We start from the raw sequence: 19301 nt of genomic DNA, 5'->3' as shown, positions 1-19301 counted from the left end.
TAGACACTTTTATTTTTTTATTTTACCTTTATTTAACCAGGTAGGCTAGTTGAGAACAAGTTCTCATTTGCAACTGCGACCTGGCCAAGATAAAGCATAGCAGTGTGAACAGACAACACAGAGTTACACATGGAGTAAATAATTAACAAGTCAATAACACAGTAGGAGAAAAAAAGGGAGTCTATACACGAAACAGGAAAAAACATTCTGATGTTTTACCTGAACTCGTCTGATAAGCCATTCTCATTTTCAGACTAAAAATGTTTCCTTTTTTTTTTTTTGCCTACTGACGCATAATATTAATCACAAATGCAAAATAAGGTTCGTGTTCATTAGGTACCAAACGGAAGAAAACAGATTGAAAGAGGGAGGGACAATCTAGCCTTGGTCATGATAATAAGACCCGCCCATTTAGCTTTCTGTTTTACAATGTTGTCCTAATTAACACGACCCAGCACATTTTTGTTTTTGTCCTCCCCAACTTTAGATGGCAGTGTTGGAGATCCAGGCTAACGGGGACACTGTGGTATCCAAAGAGGCTATAACCAACGCCGCCCAGTCTTTAGAGGACCCACTCATAAAGGCAAGTTGCACAGGAGTAGTGGGCATACCTGGCGTTTAGGCATTTCCCACAGGGCAAAACCTGGTTGCTTTTCATATTCGTTATTTTATGACTTCATATTTACATATGAATCATATTTACACAAGCGCCATGCTCTACCTACTGAGCCACATGGGGACCATATACTGGTTGTATACCAGTGGAGGCTGCTGAGGAGAGGTCGGCTCATAATAAAGGCTGAAATGGAGTATAATTGCTGGAATGGAGTGAATATAATGGAATCAAACACATGAAAACAACGTGTTTGATTCCATTCCATTTACTCCATTCCGGCCATTGTTATGAGCCGCCCTCCCCTCAGAAGCCTCCACTGTTGAATACTGCTTGAATAAGAAGTTTTTTTTTGTTAATGGATTTTTTTGGTTGTTAAAAAGACATTAACAACACGTCTAAAAAGACGCTAACAAAACGTTTACAACCGGTGTGACCAGATAAAAAAACAATAATGACGTCATCTCAACCAGAAAACATCATTAAGGTGCCATGTGCCAAATTTGACCTGCTGGGTTTGTGCTACATTAGCTGGTACATTCTCTTCAACCTTGCAAAGCTCGCTTATTTCAGCAGTTGAACGCGCACAACATAGCCTCGGTAAAAATGGTTTGCTTCCGCCAGGATGCCAGCATTACCTCAAAAGTAAATTTAAGAAGACACACTGCCGTAATGCAGTGGTGTGCAATGACTTTAACCCCTGGGTGTTCATTCTGGGAAAATTGGGACTAATAACCAATAATGATGGAATATTAGAATCTCCTATTATACAACTCCCAGGGATTAATTGTACTGTAGTGGTAAATGTGTGAAGGAAAGTTGTCAGCTGCTACCATACTATAATACATTGAGTCAAGCTGTCGGTGTGTCTTCTTCGTCAGTCACTGAAAGCCACGGTTCTCTCTAATTCCCATGACACATTTCTTCCTTCCTACCAAGTGTTTGTAGTAACTCGGTGAAAGATGACAGGCCGTTTTTATATAAGCACATTGTAGGAAAGATGTCAGCAGCCGTAATGCTATATGTAACGTTACACGCCATCTTTATTTCAATCACCAGATGCTATGGCTCCTTCTAATTACCCAGTTCCTTCTAATTACCCAGTTCCTTCTAAATACCCAGTTCCTTCTAATTACCCAGTTCCTTCTAATTAACCAGTTCCTTCTAATTACCCAGTTCCTTCTAATTACCCAGTTCCTTCTAAATACCCAGTTCCTTCTAATTACCCAGTTCCTTCTAAATACCCAGCTCCTTCTAATTACCCAGTTCCTTCTAAATACCCAGTTCCTTCTAATTACCCAGTTCCTTCTAATTACCCAGCTCCTTCTAAATACCCAGCTCCTTCTAATTACCCAGTTCCTTCTAAATACCCAGTTCCTTCTAATTACCCAGTTCCTTCTAAATACCCAGCTCCTTCTAAATACCCAGCTCCTTCTAAATACCCAGCTCCTTCTAAATACCCAGCTCCTTCTAATTACCCAGCTCCTTCTAATTACCCAGTTCCTTCTAATTACCCAGCTCCTTCTAAATACCCAGCTCCTTCTAAATACCCAGCTCCTTCTAAATACCCAGCTCCTTCTAAATACCCAGTTCCTTCTAATTACCCAGTTCCTTCTAATTACCCAGTTCCTTCTAATTACCCAGTTCCTTCTAAATACCCAGTTCCTTCTAATTACCCAGTTCCTTCTAAATACCCAGTTCCTTCTAAATACCCAGCTCCTTCTAAATACCCAGCTCCTTCTAAATACCCAGCTCCTTCTAATTTACCCAGTTCCTTCAAAATACCCAGCCACTCCTGCGTTGTCTTGGCTGTGTGCTTAGGGTCGTTGTCCTGTTAGACTGGGGTGAAGGATCACCTTCCCAGGTCCTGAGTGCTCTGGAGCAGGTTTTCAATAAGGATTTCTCTGTACTTCGCTCTGTTCATCTATCCCTCAATCCTGACTAGTCTCCCAGTCCCTGCCACTGAAAAAGCATGATGCTGCCACCACCATGCTTCACCGTTGGGATGGTGCCAGGTTTCCTCCAGACATGACACTCGGCATTCAGGCCAAAGAGTATATCTTGGTTTCATCAGACCAGAGAATCTTGTTTCTCATGGTCTGTGAGTATTTAGGTGCCTTTTGGCAAACTCCAAGCTGGCTGTGATGTGCCATTTTACTGAGGAGTGGCTTCTGTCTGGCTACTCTACCATAAAGGCCTGATTTGGTGGAGTTCTGCAGAGATGGTTGTCCTTCTGGAAGATTCTCCCATCTCCACAGAGGAATTCTGCAGCTTTGTCAGAGTGACCATCGGGTTCTTGGTCACCTCCCTGACCAAGGCCCTTCTGCCCTGATTGCTCAGTTTGGCTGGGCGCCCAGCTCTGGGAAGAGTTGGTGGTTCTAAACTTCTTCCATTTAAGAATGATGGAGGCTACTGTGTTCTAGGATCTTCAATGCTGCAGAAGTGTTTTGGTAAGCTTCCCCCAGATCTATGCCATGACACAATCCTGTCTCGGAGCTCTACAGACAACTGCTTCGACCTCATGCCTTGGTTTTTGCGCTGACATGCACTGTCAGGTGTGTGCCTTTCCAAATCATGTCCAATCAATTTAATTTACCACAGGTGGACTCCAATCAAGTTGTAGAAACATCTCAAGGATGCTCAATAGAAACAGAATGCACATGAGCTCAATTTCGAGTCTCCGAGCAAAGGGTTTGAATACTTATGTAAAGGTATTTTAGTTTTTATAAATATGATTTTTTTTTAAACACCTGTTTTGCTTTGTCATTATGGGGTATTGTGTTGTCATTATGGGGTATTGCTTTGTCATTATGGGGTATTGTGTGTAGATTGATGAGGGGAAAACGTTTATTCAATCCATTTTAGAATAAGGCTGTAACGTAGCGAAATGTAGAAAAGGTGAAGGGGTCTGAATACTTTTCAGAATGCACTGTGTATTTAAAAATCACCACGTTCCACCGAATTCCACCCACAATTCCACCCATGGTAGTAGTAACTCTCCATGCACCTCCCTTTTCCCTCGTCTGTTACAGGAGTTCACCCAGTCGTGTGTACGCATGGACGCCAAGAAGAGACCCACGGCCCATGACCTGCTGTTTCACAGGGTCCTGTTTGAGGTGCACTCTCTTAAGCTGCTGGCTGCCCACTGCTTTATCAACTATCAGTGTGAGTAATGTCACGTCAGAGGTACATTTAGATTCTTGACACAATTGGTCAGAAAACATCCCCTTTTTTGCCGTTTGCCCCCCATACTGAAAGTTGAATGCAAATGTGACCATCTCTTTTCAGTCTTATTTTCCAAAATTCAAATTTTATTATTACTATTTTTTTTTACATTGGATAAAAGTACAGACTCAGCGCTTCAAAATGGCATATCATACACTGTAGTTGGAAGAAACATGGGGGAGTAATGCTGCTTTAAAAATGTGTAATATTTTCACAAAATGTATTCTTCAACCAAATTGCCAAAATGGATTCTCTGAACATTATCTCACCAAGTTAGGCAAACCATTAACACTAAGACATTTATTTTAATTTTAAATTTTATTGAATATTCAAAACATACAATATACTTGCAGTGAAGCCGCTCAATAACTACATCATACCAGTCATCCAACAGGTTCCCATTCAGAGCGACACACAGAAGCATCCAGGGTCAATGCCCTGCTCAAGAGGGCATGTTGACCGATCTACCAACAGGTCAGAAAACGTGAACACGAACCCTCCAAGATCCCCCCCCCCCCCCCCCAAAATAAAAAATAAAATGAATTCCATTCCACACCCCCAAGAACCCCCCACCAAGAGAATGAACTAAAGAGAAAAAAGGAAAAGACAGAAGAAAACAGCTAGTGTCCCACCTGGCCAACATCCAGTGAGATTGCAGAGCGCCAAATTCAAATACAGAAATACTCATTATAAACATTCAGAAAATATAAAAATGATTTTCCATAGGTTTAAAGATGAACTTCTTGTGAATCTAACTAAATAGAGATTAAATTAATCACTTACCTTTGATCTTCATATGGTTGCACTCAGAAGATTCATGTATTCAATAAATGTTCCTTTTGTTTGATAAAGTCTCTCTTTATATCCGAAAACCTCAGTTTTGTTCACGTTTTCTTCAGTAATCCACAGGCTCAAGCACAGTCACAACAGGCAGACAAAAAAATCCAAATTGTATCCGTAAAGTTCAGAGAAACATGTCAAACGATGTTTATATTCAATCCTCAGGTTGTTTTTAGCCTAAATAATCGATAATATTTCAACTGGGCAATAACGTTGTCAATATAAAAGGTAAACAAGAAATGCACTCTCTCGGGATTGCGCATGAAAAAGCTCTGTGACACGTCAGGGTCCACTCATTCAGACTGGTCTTACTCCCTCATTTTCCAGAATACAAGCCTGAAACAATTTCTAAAGACTGTTGACATCTAGTGGAAGGCATAGGAACTGCAATTTGAGTCCTAAGTCAATGGATACTGGAATGGCATTGAATAGAAAACTACAACAACAACAAAAATCCTACCTCCTGAATTGATTTTTCTCAGGTTTTCGCCTGTCAAATCAGTTATGTTATACTCAGACATTATTGTAACAGTTTTGGAAACTTTAGTGTTTTCTATCCAAATCTACGAATGATATGCATATCCTATCTTCTGGGCCTGAGTAGAAGGCAGTTAAATTTGGGCATGCTTTTCATCAAAAATTCCAAATGCTTTCCCCTACCCTAGAGAAGTTAAAGAAACGTCTCGTTAATCCAACCACAGTGTCCGATTTCAAAAAGGCTTTTCGGCGAAAGCAGAACATATCATTATGTTAGGTCAGCAACTAGTCACAGAAAGCATACAGCCATTTTCCAACCAAAGAGAGGTGTCACAAAAAGCAGAAATATAGATCAAATGAATCACTAAGCTTTGATATTCTTCATCAGATGACACTCCCGGGACAACGTGTTACACAATACATGTATGTTTTGTTCGATCAAGTTCATATTTATATCCAAAAACCTCAGTTTACATTTGGCTTTGCCTACAAAACATCCCGTGAATTTGCACAGAGCCACATCAATTTACAGAATGTCAATGTCATCGGAGGAATCCTGGAACATATTCCAGTCTGTGCAGTCTGTGCTACAGTCCTGTAGCTTAGCATCTGCGTCATCTGACCACTTTTTTTTTAATTGACCGAGTCACTGGTGCTTCCTGCTTTAATTCTTGCTTGTAAGCAGGAATCAGTGTGCGGTCTTTTAGTGCCAGCATCGGTCCATGGTGGTATGTAGACAGCTACGAAAAATACTGATAGTGTGGTCTACAGCTTATCATGAGATACTCTACCTCAGGCGAGCAAAATCTTGAGACTTCCTTAGATATCGTGCACCAGCTGTTTACATATATGCATAAGCCTCCCCCCCCCCCCCCCGTCTTACCAGACGCCGCTGTTCTATCCTGCCGACACAGCGTATAACCATGTTGATGATGTCGTCGTTCAGCCACGACTCTGTGAAGCACAAGATATTATTTTTTGGGCTTCTACACCTGCATTGCTTGCTGTTTGGGGTTTTATGCTGGGTTTCTGTACAGCACTTTGAGATATCAGCTGATGTACGAAGGGCTATATAAATAAATTTGATTTGAGTTTTTAATGTCCCGTTGGGAGTTTAATCTTCCTCGTAGGTCGGCGATTTTTCTTTTCCAATGATTGCATGTTAGCTAGTAGAACGGAAGGCAGTGGGGGTTTATTTGATCGCCTACAAATTTTCAGAAGGACTCCGTCCTCTTTCCCCCCCCCCTCTTATCTTCATGCAAGTGAACGGATTTGGGCCTGTTCCCAGGAAAGCAGGATGTCGTTCACGTCAGGCTCGTCAGACTCATTAAAGGGGAAAAAAAAGCTTCTGCCAGTTCGTGGTGACTAATTGCTATTCAGATGTCCAGAAGTTATTTTCGGTCATAAGAGACGGTAGCAGCAACATTATGTACAGAATATTTGGTTAGGAGCATGTAAAATGTCAGCCATCTCTGGCGCCATGATAGCTATATATGTGTAACAATAGCTAGCTATGAAAATGACTTTGATTTAGTTGAGCGAATAACGCATGTTCGTATAGCTATCTTGGTATTTTAACTGTAGACTCTTACCGGTGTATGGATTATGATGATTCACAGCAGACACACTTTCAAAATAATAATCCTTCCCACTCAGCTTCAACCAATCCAAAGTGCTTTAGCCACAGATGATAAAGCTGTGTCGATACCAGCAGCAGTATTCAGGACAAAACTGGTATTGAAAGTTGTAGCTTCACTTTGCATGTTGTCCATGATGAAAATATGAGTAAATCCTATGGATCGTTCAAATATCTGTGGTAGCAGAGAGCATGAAGTGCCATTTGACAGAGAAGACTTGCGTGACAGAACGGACCCTCTTGTGAATGTCCCAGCCCACTCATTATCTCAACCATTCATGATGGCTAGGCAAGATTTTGTCTAAAAAGCATTGTGTGATTTCACATTTGATTTATATTTACAGATTACATATGAGTTTGTTATGACGGCCACATAAATTGACATGCTCAAAAAAGGCACTTTGCTAAAAAATGTTTTAATTTCAAAAATGTTCAAATGCCTCTCCTGTGAAGTAGTGACGTCTATTGTACACCCAGCTTTCTGAAACGGTTCACAAATACATTGTGAATCTGGATATTTTTGTCAAAAACAATATTTTAGGATTTTGTTACTTAGTCCACTGTGAATACAATCCCACATTTTTTATTTTTCAGGTTAGGAGTCCAATATCCATTTGACACTGTCACGTTAAAGTTGAAGTTCTCTTCTAGAGGTCAATCCAATAAAAATAATCTCCATATTAATCACATAACGGTAGTCTTAAATGCATTCCCTCTTTTAACAGATCAGCTTCATGATAACTGCCTTGAAGAGAAGACCAGAACTTTTGACCCCAGTGGTGTGATGGCTGAGATCAAGCATGGGGACCGGCCCGGGGTGGAGATCAAGTAAGGATGGAGAAATACCCGTCCCCAGGCAGAGACCCCAAGGTCTGTTTGATTGAGGTGATTTGTTGATGTTATTACTCATGCTGTCCCATTTCTCATCGTTTCCTAAAGGTACTCGAATGTTTCGCCGCTAGAACTGGACAAATTTCTGGAGGACGTAAAGTAAGTGTGGGCGTTGGAGGACAGAAAGGTTATTGGATTTAATTGATTTGATCATTAAAAGTAGAAGGCTGCTCCAGCCTGAGATTACATTACATAAAGTACCAGTCAAAAGCTTGGACACCTACTCATTCAAGGATGTTTCTTTATTTCTACTGCCTAGAGTGTAAATTAACAAGGCACACCTGTTAATTGAAATGCATTCCAGGTGACTACCTCATGAAGCTGTTTGAGAGAATACCAAGAGTGTGCAAAGCTGTCATCAAGGCAAATGGTGGCTACTTTGAAGAATCTCAAATATATTTAGATTTGTTTAACACTTTTTGGGGGGGTTACTACATGATTCCATATGTGTTATTTCATAGTGTTGATGTCTTCACTATTATTCTACAATGTAGAAAACTGTAAAAATAAAGAAAAACCCTGGAATGAGTATGTGTTCTAACCTTTGATTGGTACTATATACAGTTGAAGTCAGAAGTTTACATACACTTAGATTGGAGTCATTAAAACTTGTTTTTCATCCACACCACACATTTCTTGTTAACAAACTATAGTTTTGGCAAGTCGGTTAGGACATCTACTTTGTGCATGACACAAGTTATTTTTCCAACAATTGTTTACTGACAGATTATTTCACTGTATCACAATTCCAGTGGGTCAGAAGTTTACATACACTAAGTTGACTGTGCCTTTAAACCGCTTGGAACATTTCAGAAACTGATGTCATGGCTTTGACATAATTTGAGTAATTTGGAGTTGTACCTGTGGATGTATTTCAAGGCCTACCTTCAAACTCACTGCCTCTTTGCTTGACATCATGGGAAAATCAAAAGATATCAGCCAAGACCTTAGAAAGATCTCAAAGTCTTCATCCTTGGGAGCAATTTCCAAACACCTGAAGGTACCACGTTCATCTGTACAAACAATAGTACGCAAGTATAAACACCATGGGACCACGCAGCCATCATACCGCTCAGGAAGGAGACGTGTTCTGTCTCCTAGAGATGAACGTACTTTGGTGTGAAAAGTGCAAATCAATCCCAGAACAACAGCAAAGGACCTTGTGAAGATGCTGTAGGAAACGGGTACAAAAGTATCTATATCCACAGTAAAACGAGTCCTATATTGACATAACCTGAAAGGCCGCTCAGCAAGGAAGAAGCCACTGCTCCAAAACTGTCATAAAAAAGCCAGACTACAGTTTGCAACTGCACATGGAGACAAAGATTGTACTTTTTTGAGAAATGTCCTCTGGTCTGATGAAACAAAAATTGAAGTGTTTGGAGGAAAAAGGGGGAGGCTTGCAAGCTGAAGAACACCATCCCAACCGTGAAGCAGGGGGGTGGCAGCATCATGTTGTGGGGGTGCTTTGCTGCAGGAGGGACTGGTGCACTTCACAAAATAGATGGCATCACAAGGAGGGGAAATTATGTGGATATATTGAAGCAACATCTTAAGACATCAGTCAGGAAGTTAAAGCTTGGTCACAAATGGATCTTAAATGGACAATGTCCCCAAGCATACTTCCAAAGTTGTGGCAAAATGGCTTAAGGACAACAAAGTCAAGGTATTGGAGTGGCCATCAGAAAGCCCTGACCTCAATCCCATAGAAAATGTGTGGGCAGAAAAGTGTGTGCGAGCAAGGAGGCCTACAAACCTGACTGTTACCCTAGCTCTGTCAGGAGGAATGGGTCAAAATTCACCCAACTTATTGTGGGAAGCTTGTGGAAGGCTACCCAAAACATTTGACCCAAGTTAAACAATTTAAAGGCAATGCTACCAAATTATAATTGAGTGTATGTAAACTTCTGACCCACTGGGAATGTGATGAAAGGAATAAAAGCTGAAATAAATAATTCTCTCTACTATTATTCTGACATTTCACATTCTTAAAATAAAGTGGTGATCCTAACTGACCTAAAACAGGACATTTTTACTAGGATTAAATGTCAAGGATTGTGAAACTGAGTTTAAATGCATTTGGTTAAGGTGTATGTAAACTTCTGACTTCAACTGTACATACATACATACATACACACACACACACACACATACATACACACACACACATACATACATACACAAACACACACACACACACATATACATACATGCTAAATCATCAAGGATATAAACCTTGATCAGGAAGGAGGGATGCAATATAAAGGGGGGGAAAAAACTGTGTACCGAAACCTTGGTTGATTACGGTAAGATATTTTAGTCTAATTTCTGTTGGTCTGCTCATCATCAAATGTTATGGGTGTGCATCTGCAGCTCCTATATCTGGGATAAACAAATCAAATGACCTACGATTGGATCCAGATCGGACCTTGGCAGCTTGCGCCCACAACTGGCATTCAATTGTGTCCCCTATCCATCTCTTGTCTGCTTTGTAATTGGATGCTTATACACACATTTATGTTGTGTTTTATTAGAGTTGGCCGCTATTTTATTTATTGCTGCACTTATTCCACGCCACTTGCCAGCCGTTATTGTAAATAAGAATCTGTTAACTGACTCGCCTGGTTAAATTAAATATGATCTACATAGTAAACCTCTTTTTAATCCTAAATTTGTTTGACTTTCCGTTTGATGTTAGAACCGTCCGGTACTATGATGGTCGCCACATATGTTCATAACTATCACTTCTCCTTAGTAGCTCTGACTTTGCCGATCGCTGCTTGTAGGACAAATGTACTTACTGTGACATGTGGTTGTCTCACCTAGCTGTCTTAAGATGAACGCACTAACTGTAAGTTGCTCTAGATAAGAGCGTCTGACAAATGACTAAAATGTTAATGTAAAAAAAAAAATCAATTTACTCAACTCAATTAAGACTAAGATTTTCCAAGGGACTATCGTCCCTTCCCCCTTTTTCATACTGACTGTGGCATTTAGTCAGTATTTAAAGTAAAGACTGTACATCACATGATTTAACTCACTTAGTCTGTTTTTCAATTGATTGGATTTGCTCTTTCTTACTGTGTCTCCCTAGGAATGGGATCTATCCCTTGATGAACTTCCAGCGGGGCCTCACCATGCCCCGGACCTTGTCCATCTTCCAGGAGCGCATGGAGACAGTGAAGACTCCCAGCCCGGAGCCCCAGGAGATGGAGACCAGAAAGGTAACTTATACGAGGGGTTCCATGCAGACCAGTAGTCAGAAGGTTGCTTGTTCAAATCCCGGGCCAGTCAACAAAAAAAAAAGTGTTTTATAGCATATGTACTGTATATGAACCATACCGGCAACACCCAACCAAAATGTTGGGGTAAACAATTATCAACTATACAGTCTCTTTAACTGGCAACAGGAAGGTTCCTGGTTTTACATGCCAGACGGTACTATCTTCTGCCGCTGTGCTCTTAAGACACTTAGGCACTAAAATGAACCTTCTTTTTGTCTGCTTTCAATTTCAAGGTGGTGCCCTATGGTCATGAAACAAGTGTTGGAAATCAGTTGAGCAGATTTTTTTTCTCTCTCTCTCTCTCTGTGTCATGCTTGAAACTGTACAGGTTGTCCAAATGCATTGTAACTTGGAGTTCACTGAGGAAGGCACCAGAAGTCATGTGAGTTTTTGTTCATTTTCATCTACAACAACTTACATTTTAAAAGGAACAAAGAATTGTTGCTGGAATGTAAAAGTGTGAGCTTTTATAACTACAGGCAACAAATAATTGCACAATAAAACATCTTGGTTTGTGTGGTTAGTGCCGCAGCCAATTCCTCCTTTGGCCGCCTTTCCTTCCGGTCCTCTGCTGCCGATGACTGGAACAAACTGCAAAAATCGCTGGAGACTCATATCTCCCTCACTAGCTTTAAGCACCAGCTGTCAGTGCAACTCACAGATCATTGCATCTGTACATAGCCCATCCAACTACCTCATCCCCATACTGTATTTAATTATCTTGCTCCTTTGCACCCCAGTATCACTACTTGCACATTCATCTTCTGCACATCTTCTGCACATCTATCACTCCAGTGTTTAATTGGTATATTGTAATGACTTTGCCAACATGGCCTATTTATTGCCTTTACCTCCCTTATCTTACCTCATTTGCATAAACCTTTTCTACTGTATTATTGAATGTATGCTTGTTTATTCCAATCTGTAACTTTGTGTTGTTGTTTGTGTCGAACTGCTATGCTTTATCTTGGCCAGATCGCAGTTTTACATGAGAACTTGTTCTCAACTAGCCTACCTGGTTAAATAAAGGTGTTCTCAACTAGCCTACCTGGTTAAATAAAGGTGTTCTCAACTAGCCTACCTGGTTAAATAAAGGTGTTCTCAACTAGCCTACCTGGTTAAATAAAGGTGTTCTCAACTAGCCTACCTGGTTAAATAAAGGTGTTCTCAACTAGCCTACCTGGTTAAATAAAGGTGTTCTCAACTAGCCTACCTGGTTAAATAAAGGTGAAATAAAAACAAATGTAATAAATCAAAGCCCCCGGCACTTACGTACAGTATGCACGAGAGTTGGGATTGGTTCAAATCTGACCCAGTGCACACACTCGCACCTCTCCATTTTATAATAGCTAATAAAAACCAATTAGAATTTTTTTTTTAATTATACAAGGAGTTGTAAAATACATTTGAATTGAATTCTCTGTTATCTGTCTGCAGCTCTCTCTCCTCCTGAAGATGGACGACAAGCTCCAACGGCAGCTGAACTGTGACGTTCTGCCTAGTGAGTCAATCCAACGTTCAACAACGTTATTGTAACGTTACTTTTTGACGTCGTATTAACCAAACAGGATGTACATTAATCTCCTGGTCCTATAGACTGGGTAGATTGGTTTTGGAGACATTTAAAAAAACAGCTTGTGACGTGGCACAGTTGGGGTTCATGTTCTTGACAAGGCAATGTGTTTCTACAGTAAGGGTCACTAACTCATTGAATTAGCCCCCCCCTCCACTCCACTCCACTCCACTGTAGATCAACAGGTGAATTACCTAGTACCAGATACCAAGTTAACAACCACATGCCAATATACAGAGGGGCTGTTAAAAATGCAGATATACAGCTCCATCTATTGGGTTATTCAGTTGATCGCATGCAGTTTTTAAAGGGGAAGTTCAGGATTTTATTTGAGGTTAGATGTTTCCTCAACCTGAAAGTAGTCTATGGGCCAGGAGTGGAATCGGTGGTTTGGTTTTATCTAAACAGCCACTACAAACTTCAGTAACTGCTAGCAAATAATCTATGGCAGTAATAGGGGCCCCTTTAACTGTAGGACTGGTTGAGGATCTTTATATGTTAAGGTTTTTGGTGGCTGTTTTGTGTTTTCCAATTTAGCTGACAGCTCCAAAGACCTGGCTAGTGAGCTGGTTCACTTCGCCTTCATCAGTGAGGTAAGAGGAGCAGAAGACACTGATCGATTAAATTAAACTCAACCCAGGCCAGCCTTTTAAATCTGTAGGATTTATACAGAAGTATTGTTTTTTTGTATTGAGGTTTTTTTATTTTTAATTATGGTACTTACTTTGAAAAATTTGACACAATTTGATAATTACCTGATACCAAATGGTGCCTAGTGGGACTTATTTGAATGAATCCCAAAGAAACAAACCTGTTTTAAATACCTGGTCATTGTACCTTTAAAATAAAGTGCAACTAAATATCATCCCTTAATATATAACCCCTTATTTCTGGTCTCTTGTTTCTTCAGGAGGACTGTGAGAAGCTGGCGGGCTTTCTGGAAGACGCCCTGTGTAAGCATTGGGCCGGGCCACCATTGGAGGAGTCTTCCCTGGCATAGTGATGATGTACCGACACATGCTGCTGACCCAAGGGGGATCTGGACCCTGGGAAAACTACAACAAGAAAGAGAATTTAGGGACAGAGGGGAAGGGGGGGGGGGGGCAATTAGTGGGGGAACTTTAAGAGTGAACATTCCAGGACTAGGAAGTGCCAGATTTTTGTTTTTGTGAGGCTTGTAAGGGAAGAGAGTCAGCGCTTCAATCTGTGTGGCAAATGTAAGCATCAAGAAACGCTGTCTCAAAACAGAAGTGAGAAGCGATCTCTCTTTCTACTAAACAAAGTGAGAAGCGATCTCTCTTTCTACTAAACAAAGTGAGAAGCGATCTCTCTTTCTACTAAACAAAGTGAGAAGCGATCTCCCTTTCTACTAAACAGAAGTGAGAAGTGATCTCTCTTTCTACTAAACAAAGTGAGAAGCGATCTCCCTTTCTACTAAACAAAGTGAGAAGCGATCTCTCTTTCTACTAAACAGAAGTGAGAAGCGATCTCTCTTTCTACTAAACAGAAGTGAGAAGCGATCTCTCTTTCTACTAAACAGAAGTGAGAAGCGATCTCCCTTGCTACTAAACAGAAGTGAGAAGCGATCTCCCTTGCTACTAAACAGAAGTGAGAAGCGATCTCCCTTGCTACTAAACAGAAGTGAGAAGTGATCTCTCTTTCTACTAAACAGAAGTGAGAAGCGATCTCCCTTTCTACTAAACAGAAGTGAGAAGCGATCTCTCTTTCTACTAAACAGAAGTGAGAAGCGATCTCCCTTTCTACTAAACAGAAGTGAGAAGCGATCTCCCTTGCTACTAAACAGAAGTGAGAAGTGATCTCTTTCTACTAAACAGAAGTGAGAAGCGATCTCCCTTGCTACTAAACAGAAGTGAGAAGTGATCTCTTTCTACTAAACAGAAGTGAGAGGCGATCTCTCTTTCTACTAAACAGAAGTGAGAGGCGATCTCTCTTTCTACTAAACAGAAGTGAGAGGCGATCTCTCTTTCTACTAAACAGAAGTGAGAAGCGATCTCCCTTTCTACTAAACAGAAGTGAGAAGCGATCTCCCTTTCTACTAAACAGAAGTGAGAGGCGATCTCCCTTTCTACTAAACAGAAGTGAGAGGCGATCTCCCTTTCTACTAAACAGAAGTGAGAAGCGATCTCTCTTTCTACTAAACAGAAGTGCCAACCAACTCAAGCCAGATAAGACTATGCTAGGAGAGCTACTATATTTGGCCACTTCAATGCCTCCGTCTCTCCGCACAGATGATGTCAATGGCCTTGTTTAGAATTATAGCAAGAGACAGTGGACAAAGTAAGCAATACGAGGAACATAAAGGTCTTCAACATTTACTGCTGCATTGAGGCCTTTTTGTCCATAATAACCTATTGGGCTCAATTTTACACACGCAGCGCAGCCTTGGCAATGACCCCATAAAGAAAACTAATCCAAAACTCCCACTCTCACATGCAAGGTGAGGGTACAGACACATTGAGATTTTGTGTCCCAAGATTCCAGGATTGAGACAATGGTTTTTCAATGGGGAGGTCATCCTCTGCTTGATGACTGATTGTCCAACGGAAGGAAAACAAACTGCAAAATATGTTAAGTCTTCTACATATACAAGTCATCCGAAAAAAGTAGGGATGAGTTAAACTTATGACAAGAACGGACAATGATGTAGGTCATATACAATTTTATCCGTGTTCATGCTTCTCTGTTAAGAGTTTAATATTTTCCTGGTATTTTACAAATAAATCACTCTTCTCCCGGGTAAAATTATTTATAAAGCATATAAATATGCCCATGTCTGGATTTGAATAGACCGTTGAGCGAAAATTCAAGTCTGATGCGCCATATACATTAAAGACATTTAATGAGCCCAAGCCACCAAAACAAACACATGATTGTGCGGTTATCCAATACATATATGATTATAGGCTACTGCACATTACGCATGACAGAAAAACATAAAAGCCCATTGATGTAGTTAGTTTCATTTATTTACCCAACAGAGCATATAGCTAACTCCAGTAGGCTAATACTTCCTGAGTGTGAACTGTATAATATCGACTGGAATTACACACATCGATCAAACTGTGATAAAGCCAGGAGAGAACATGCGATTCTGGTGCAGCACATGCGTCCTATAAAGTTACAAGTATAGGTCAGCGAAATAGTTTTTAATTTAAGTATAATGGGGCCTATTTGTATCATTTTAGTCGACTGACGCATATATACCTTGAAATAATATTTCCCCTAATGTTATTTGTATATTATATTTGTTTTTGCTTGCTTCCTTCTTCTCTTTCAACTGTTAAATTAAATACGTTTCGTTGTCCTTTATTCTCATAATTCTAAATGACATCCTTGAACAATATAGGACTCGAATTAGATGCAGAAGGCTTTCACTTCTCTTCACAAAGATAGAATGGTCATGGGTCTGAATAAATAACTGCTATAGCCGACCGACATCGCGCGTTCGCTCTTTCAAATGAGTTATACTGGCTGCTGTATTTACCATTCAGCAAACAAGCGCTTCAGTCCCTCTTCAAATAGTCTATTGGTATAAGACATGCTTAATGTCCAAGCTATTCTAGTCAAGCTTCTCCTGCATGGGACTCCAACAGCTAAGGAGCATGTTTTTAAAGAGGCCAGCAGAGCACGGGTGTGTGCGTATTGCGCAAGATATATATATATATATATATTGAATGGAGTTAGAGCGAGAAGGACTGTGTGCTCGCACGTGCACAGATTTGAAAGCAAAGCTATTCGAGTGATGGGCTGTTTTTAAAACTGCAGCTGCAATAAAACAATTATCTTTACAATTTAAAAAAATACAAGTGATCCCTAAAGCCAGATGTAAAGACATTCAGTCGTTATATTACTGTAGCATAGACTATGCTGCAGAAAATGCAGGCCTACCATCACAATATATTTTGTGTTTACCATGATGACATGCTAGGTCTACATACATTGTGAACTGCGGTCCATACTGATGTTCTCTGAGCGTTGATTCATCATGCAGATGCCGTAGAGAAGCCAGATTTTAGACATTGGGTATAATTTAAGTTCCATTCACGCCATGCTGTTCATATAAATAATTTATTATAATTTTCCGGTTTCTCGCAGTTATTTATCCCGAGAAAAGGGTGTGGTTTTGGGCCGTGAATCTCAGTAACCGGGTTCCCGCCATTCAACCCTAGTTTTCGTGTGGCCATTCCTCTTATGCAAATCGTAACTTTTCGTTTGCGATGTCTGTGAGAAAGCACAGATTATTGAAACATCATTGAAGAACATAACACTAAAATGTGAAGCGCGTAATTCAATCTCGATGATTATTTTTCAAATGTTACCGAGGCTACGCTGCGTATGTCACCCTGGTATGTTTCAATGTTCTAAGGCTACAAACAAGATGCACAAAATTAGCATGCATGTTGTATTGCTTAGTTACTTTCCAATCATGACCACTTCACCACAAGTGTTATTAGTCTTTCATAGGTCACACTCTGACCATCACCGTTTCTGAGGAGACCGAATCTGTGTTCCCGGCAGACAACATTGACATGGAACAAGGATGGTTTTTATGGTTGTTTTTGTGAAGGTCTTTTTTTTTAGCAAACTAAATAATGTGTTAATCTGGTTGTAACATAGCTTCTGACCAAATCACAACCAAAATATACGGTCTTTTCTATGACTTCTTTACCTTGTCATGAAAACATTTTTCTGGATTTCTCTTGCTTTACCTGGTTGTAAAGAGACCCGTTGGTTTTAATCTGGTTATAGGACGTCTTCTCAACCAGAAAACTAGTTAACAACCAGAAAATGTCATAGACCATGAGCAAAATGTCCACTGGGTTGATACCATAAATCAAACACTACTTCTGTGTTTGAGTCCGACCTAACACCTTTGCTCAATTGCAGGGAAAGTCTGGGTTAACGACAGATCTTCCATACTAAATGTCAGACATTGAACCTGTGAAAGTAACTCAAGTTTTAAACTGGAGACAATAGAATAATTTGCCAGCAATCCCTTACACAGTATGCTGCGTTTCTCTTTCTAAGAATGAAAACCCTATCAAGCTGAGAGGAAGACTTACCTCACAATTTGAATTCATACATTTTTCTGCCTCATTGATATCATTCCTTTCCGATCTTAATATTTTGCTCTGTCCTTAATGTCTTTCAGTGGAAAGTCATAGACCTACAAGAGCTTCTGAATTCAATTCACTGTTGAGAAAATGTACCTTTTTTGCTTTTCTTTACTATGAATTGTCATTTTTCTTAAATCATAACTTGCAATATGCCTTTTCCATGTTGCTGTGTGTTTTTAGTCTGTATGAACAAATGTCACATGTATCCACATTGGAATATTCATTTTTTTTTTGTGTTTTTGCATTTGTTTTGAAAGGTCAATCTTTATAACTTGGTTTGATAGGCTACACTATGGAAATTTAGTTGCTAATTATTTACCTCAGATTTTTAGCTTGTTGACTGTATGGTTCATTATACATGCATGACATACTATTAATCGATTTTAGCTGCAATCAAGCCCAAGTGCCTCACTATACACTAGTGCAGCGTTTTCCCAAACTTTGTCCTCGGGACGCCAAGGGGTGCATGTTTTGGTTTTGCCCCCAACACTAAACAGCTGACTCAAATAATCAAAAGTTTGATGATTAGTTGAATCAGCTGTGTAATGCTAGGGGCAAAAAAAAACGAGGCGCAACAACCCTTGGTGTCCCGAGGACCGAGTTTAGGGAAACCCAGAACTAGTGTTACACAAACCAACTTTTTAATACAATTTTAGTTGCCATTGAGCTCCCTTACTGGGCTGTATGGAACATGCATGAGCCACAATTTCCATTTTGTAAGCCAGCATTCATTTAGTACACTTCATACCATGAATTTGTAAAACATTGTGGGTTCTGTTCCGCTTGAAATATTATCAGATACGGCTTATGTTGTAATATCTACTTGATTATATAACCGTCCAGTTGATCAAAACCAATGTGCTGGCATGTTGTATGATGAATGTTAAACTCATTTGATCAGTAATATTTGTTACTCCGTTGCCCATGACTGGTCGGTACTGTGCCTCCGTAGACCTATTTTTGGGGTCAAGCATGTCCTGTCCACACTGTATACAGGAGTGGATGTCTTGAGTTGAATTGTACTTGAGCACGCTGCAATCGAGTCACTCTAACCCTGTTTATACCTGGTGCTAACATGCAGCCTTTTTCCTGCTCTTATCCACACATTCTGATTCTGCCCAATGTTTTTTTTTTTGACAAGTGCAAATAAAAAAAAATATATATATATAAAAAAAAATGCATTGTGATCTGATAGGTGTAAACAGACAAGATCAGGACGAAGGACACATGTTAACGGCAGGTGTAAACAGACAAGATCAGGACACATGTTAACGGCAGGTGTAAACAGGTTCAAATAAGGTTCTCCTCATTTCAGCACCACTGATGGATTTATGTCTACATTCCATATTGTAGACAATGATCATTTTCTTGGTAAAATTTGGAGGGGTGAGGCTGTATCATCGATAATTGAAAAATAACTAAAAACAAATGAAAGGCCTAACACATCCTCTTCCTTTATCTGTTTAGCTAAATTACAGCTCTCCTTGTATTGAGTTGCTTCTGCCTTGTTCTGTTTGTACAACTCATGTAAAATATTGTACAATAAAAGTATTGAGTCTATAGATGAGGCAATAATGACACTGATTCTCGCATTTGTTTTTTCTTGTGTTAACTGAAAATCTGG

General features: G+C 40.0%; 1 protein-coding gene across 2 annotated transcripts in view; it reads left to right on the top strand.

Moving 5' to 3' along the window:
- LOC115103371 (nuclear receptor-binding protein 2-like) overlaps window positions 1-19257 on the top strand; it is a 63565-nt gene extending 44308 nt beyond the window's left edge. For both annotated transcript variants that reach the window (XM_029624273.2, XM_029624272.2), the window contains 9 exons: window positions 488-583; window positions 3646-3778; window positions 7517-7619; window positions 7731-7781; window positions 10777-10906; window positions 11295-11348; window positions 12404-12467; window positions 13077-13132; window positions 13450-19257. In XM_029624273.2, the coding sequence (XP_029480133.1) occupies window positions 488-583; window positions 3646-3778; window positions 7517-7619; window positions 7731-7781; window positions 10777-10906; window positions 11295-11348; window positions 12404-12467; window positions 13077-13132; window positions 13450-13539 (777 nt within the window). In that variant the 3' untranslated portion in view covers window positions 13540-19257. The remainder of the gene's footprint in view (window positions 1-487; window positions 584-3645; window positions 3779-7516; window positions 7620-7730; window positions 7782-10776; window positions 10907-11294; window positions 11349-12403; window positions 12468-13076; window positions 13133-13449) is intronic.
- Window positions 19258-19301: the final 44 nt, after the last annotated feature.

Source organism: Oncorhynchus nerka, linkage group LG20 (assembly GCF_034236695.1).
Source record: "Oncorhynchus nerka isolate Pitt River linkage group LG20, Oner_Uvic_2.0, whole genome shotgun sequence".
NCBI classification, from domain to species: Eukaryota; Metazoa; Chordata; class Actinopteri; order Salmoniformes; family Salmonidae; genus Oncorhynchus; species Oncorhynchus nerka.
This window is presented reverse-complemented; position numbering and strand designations above follow the sequence as displayed.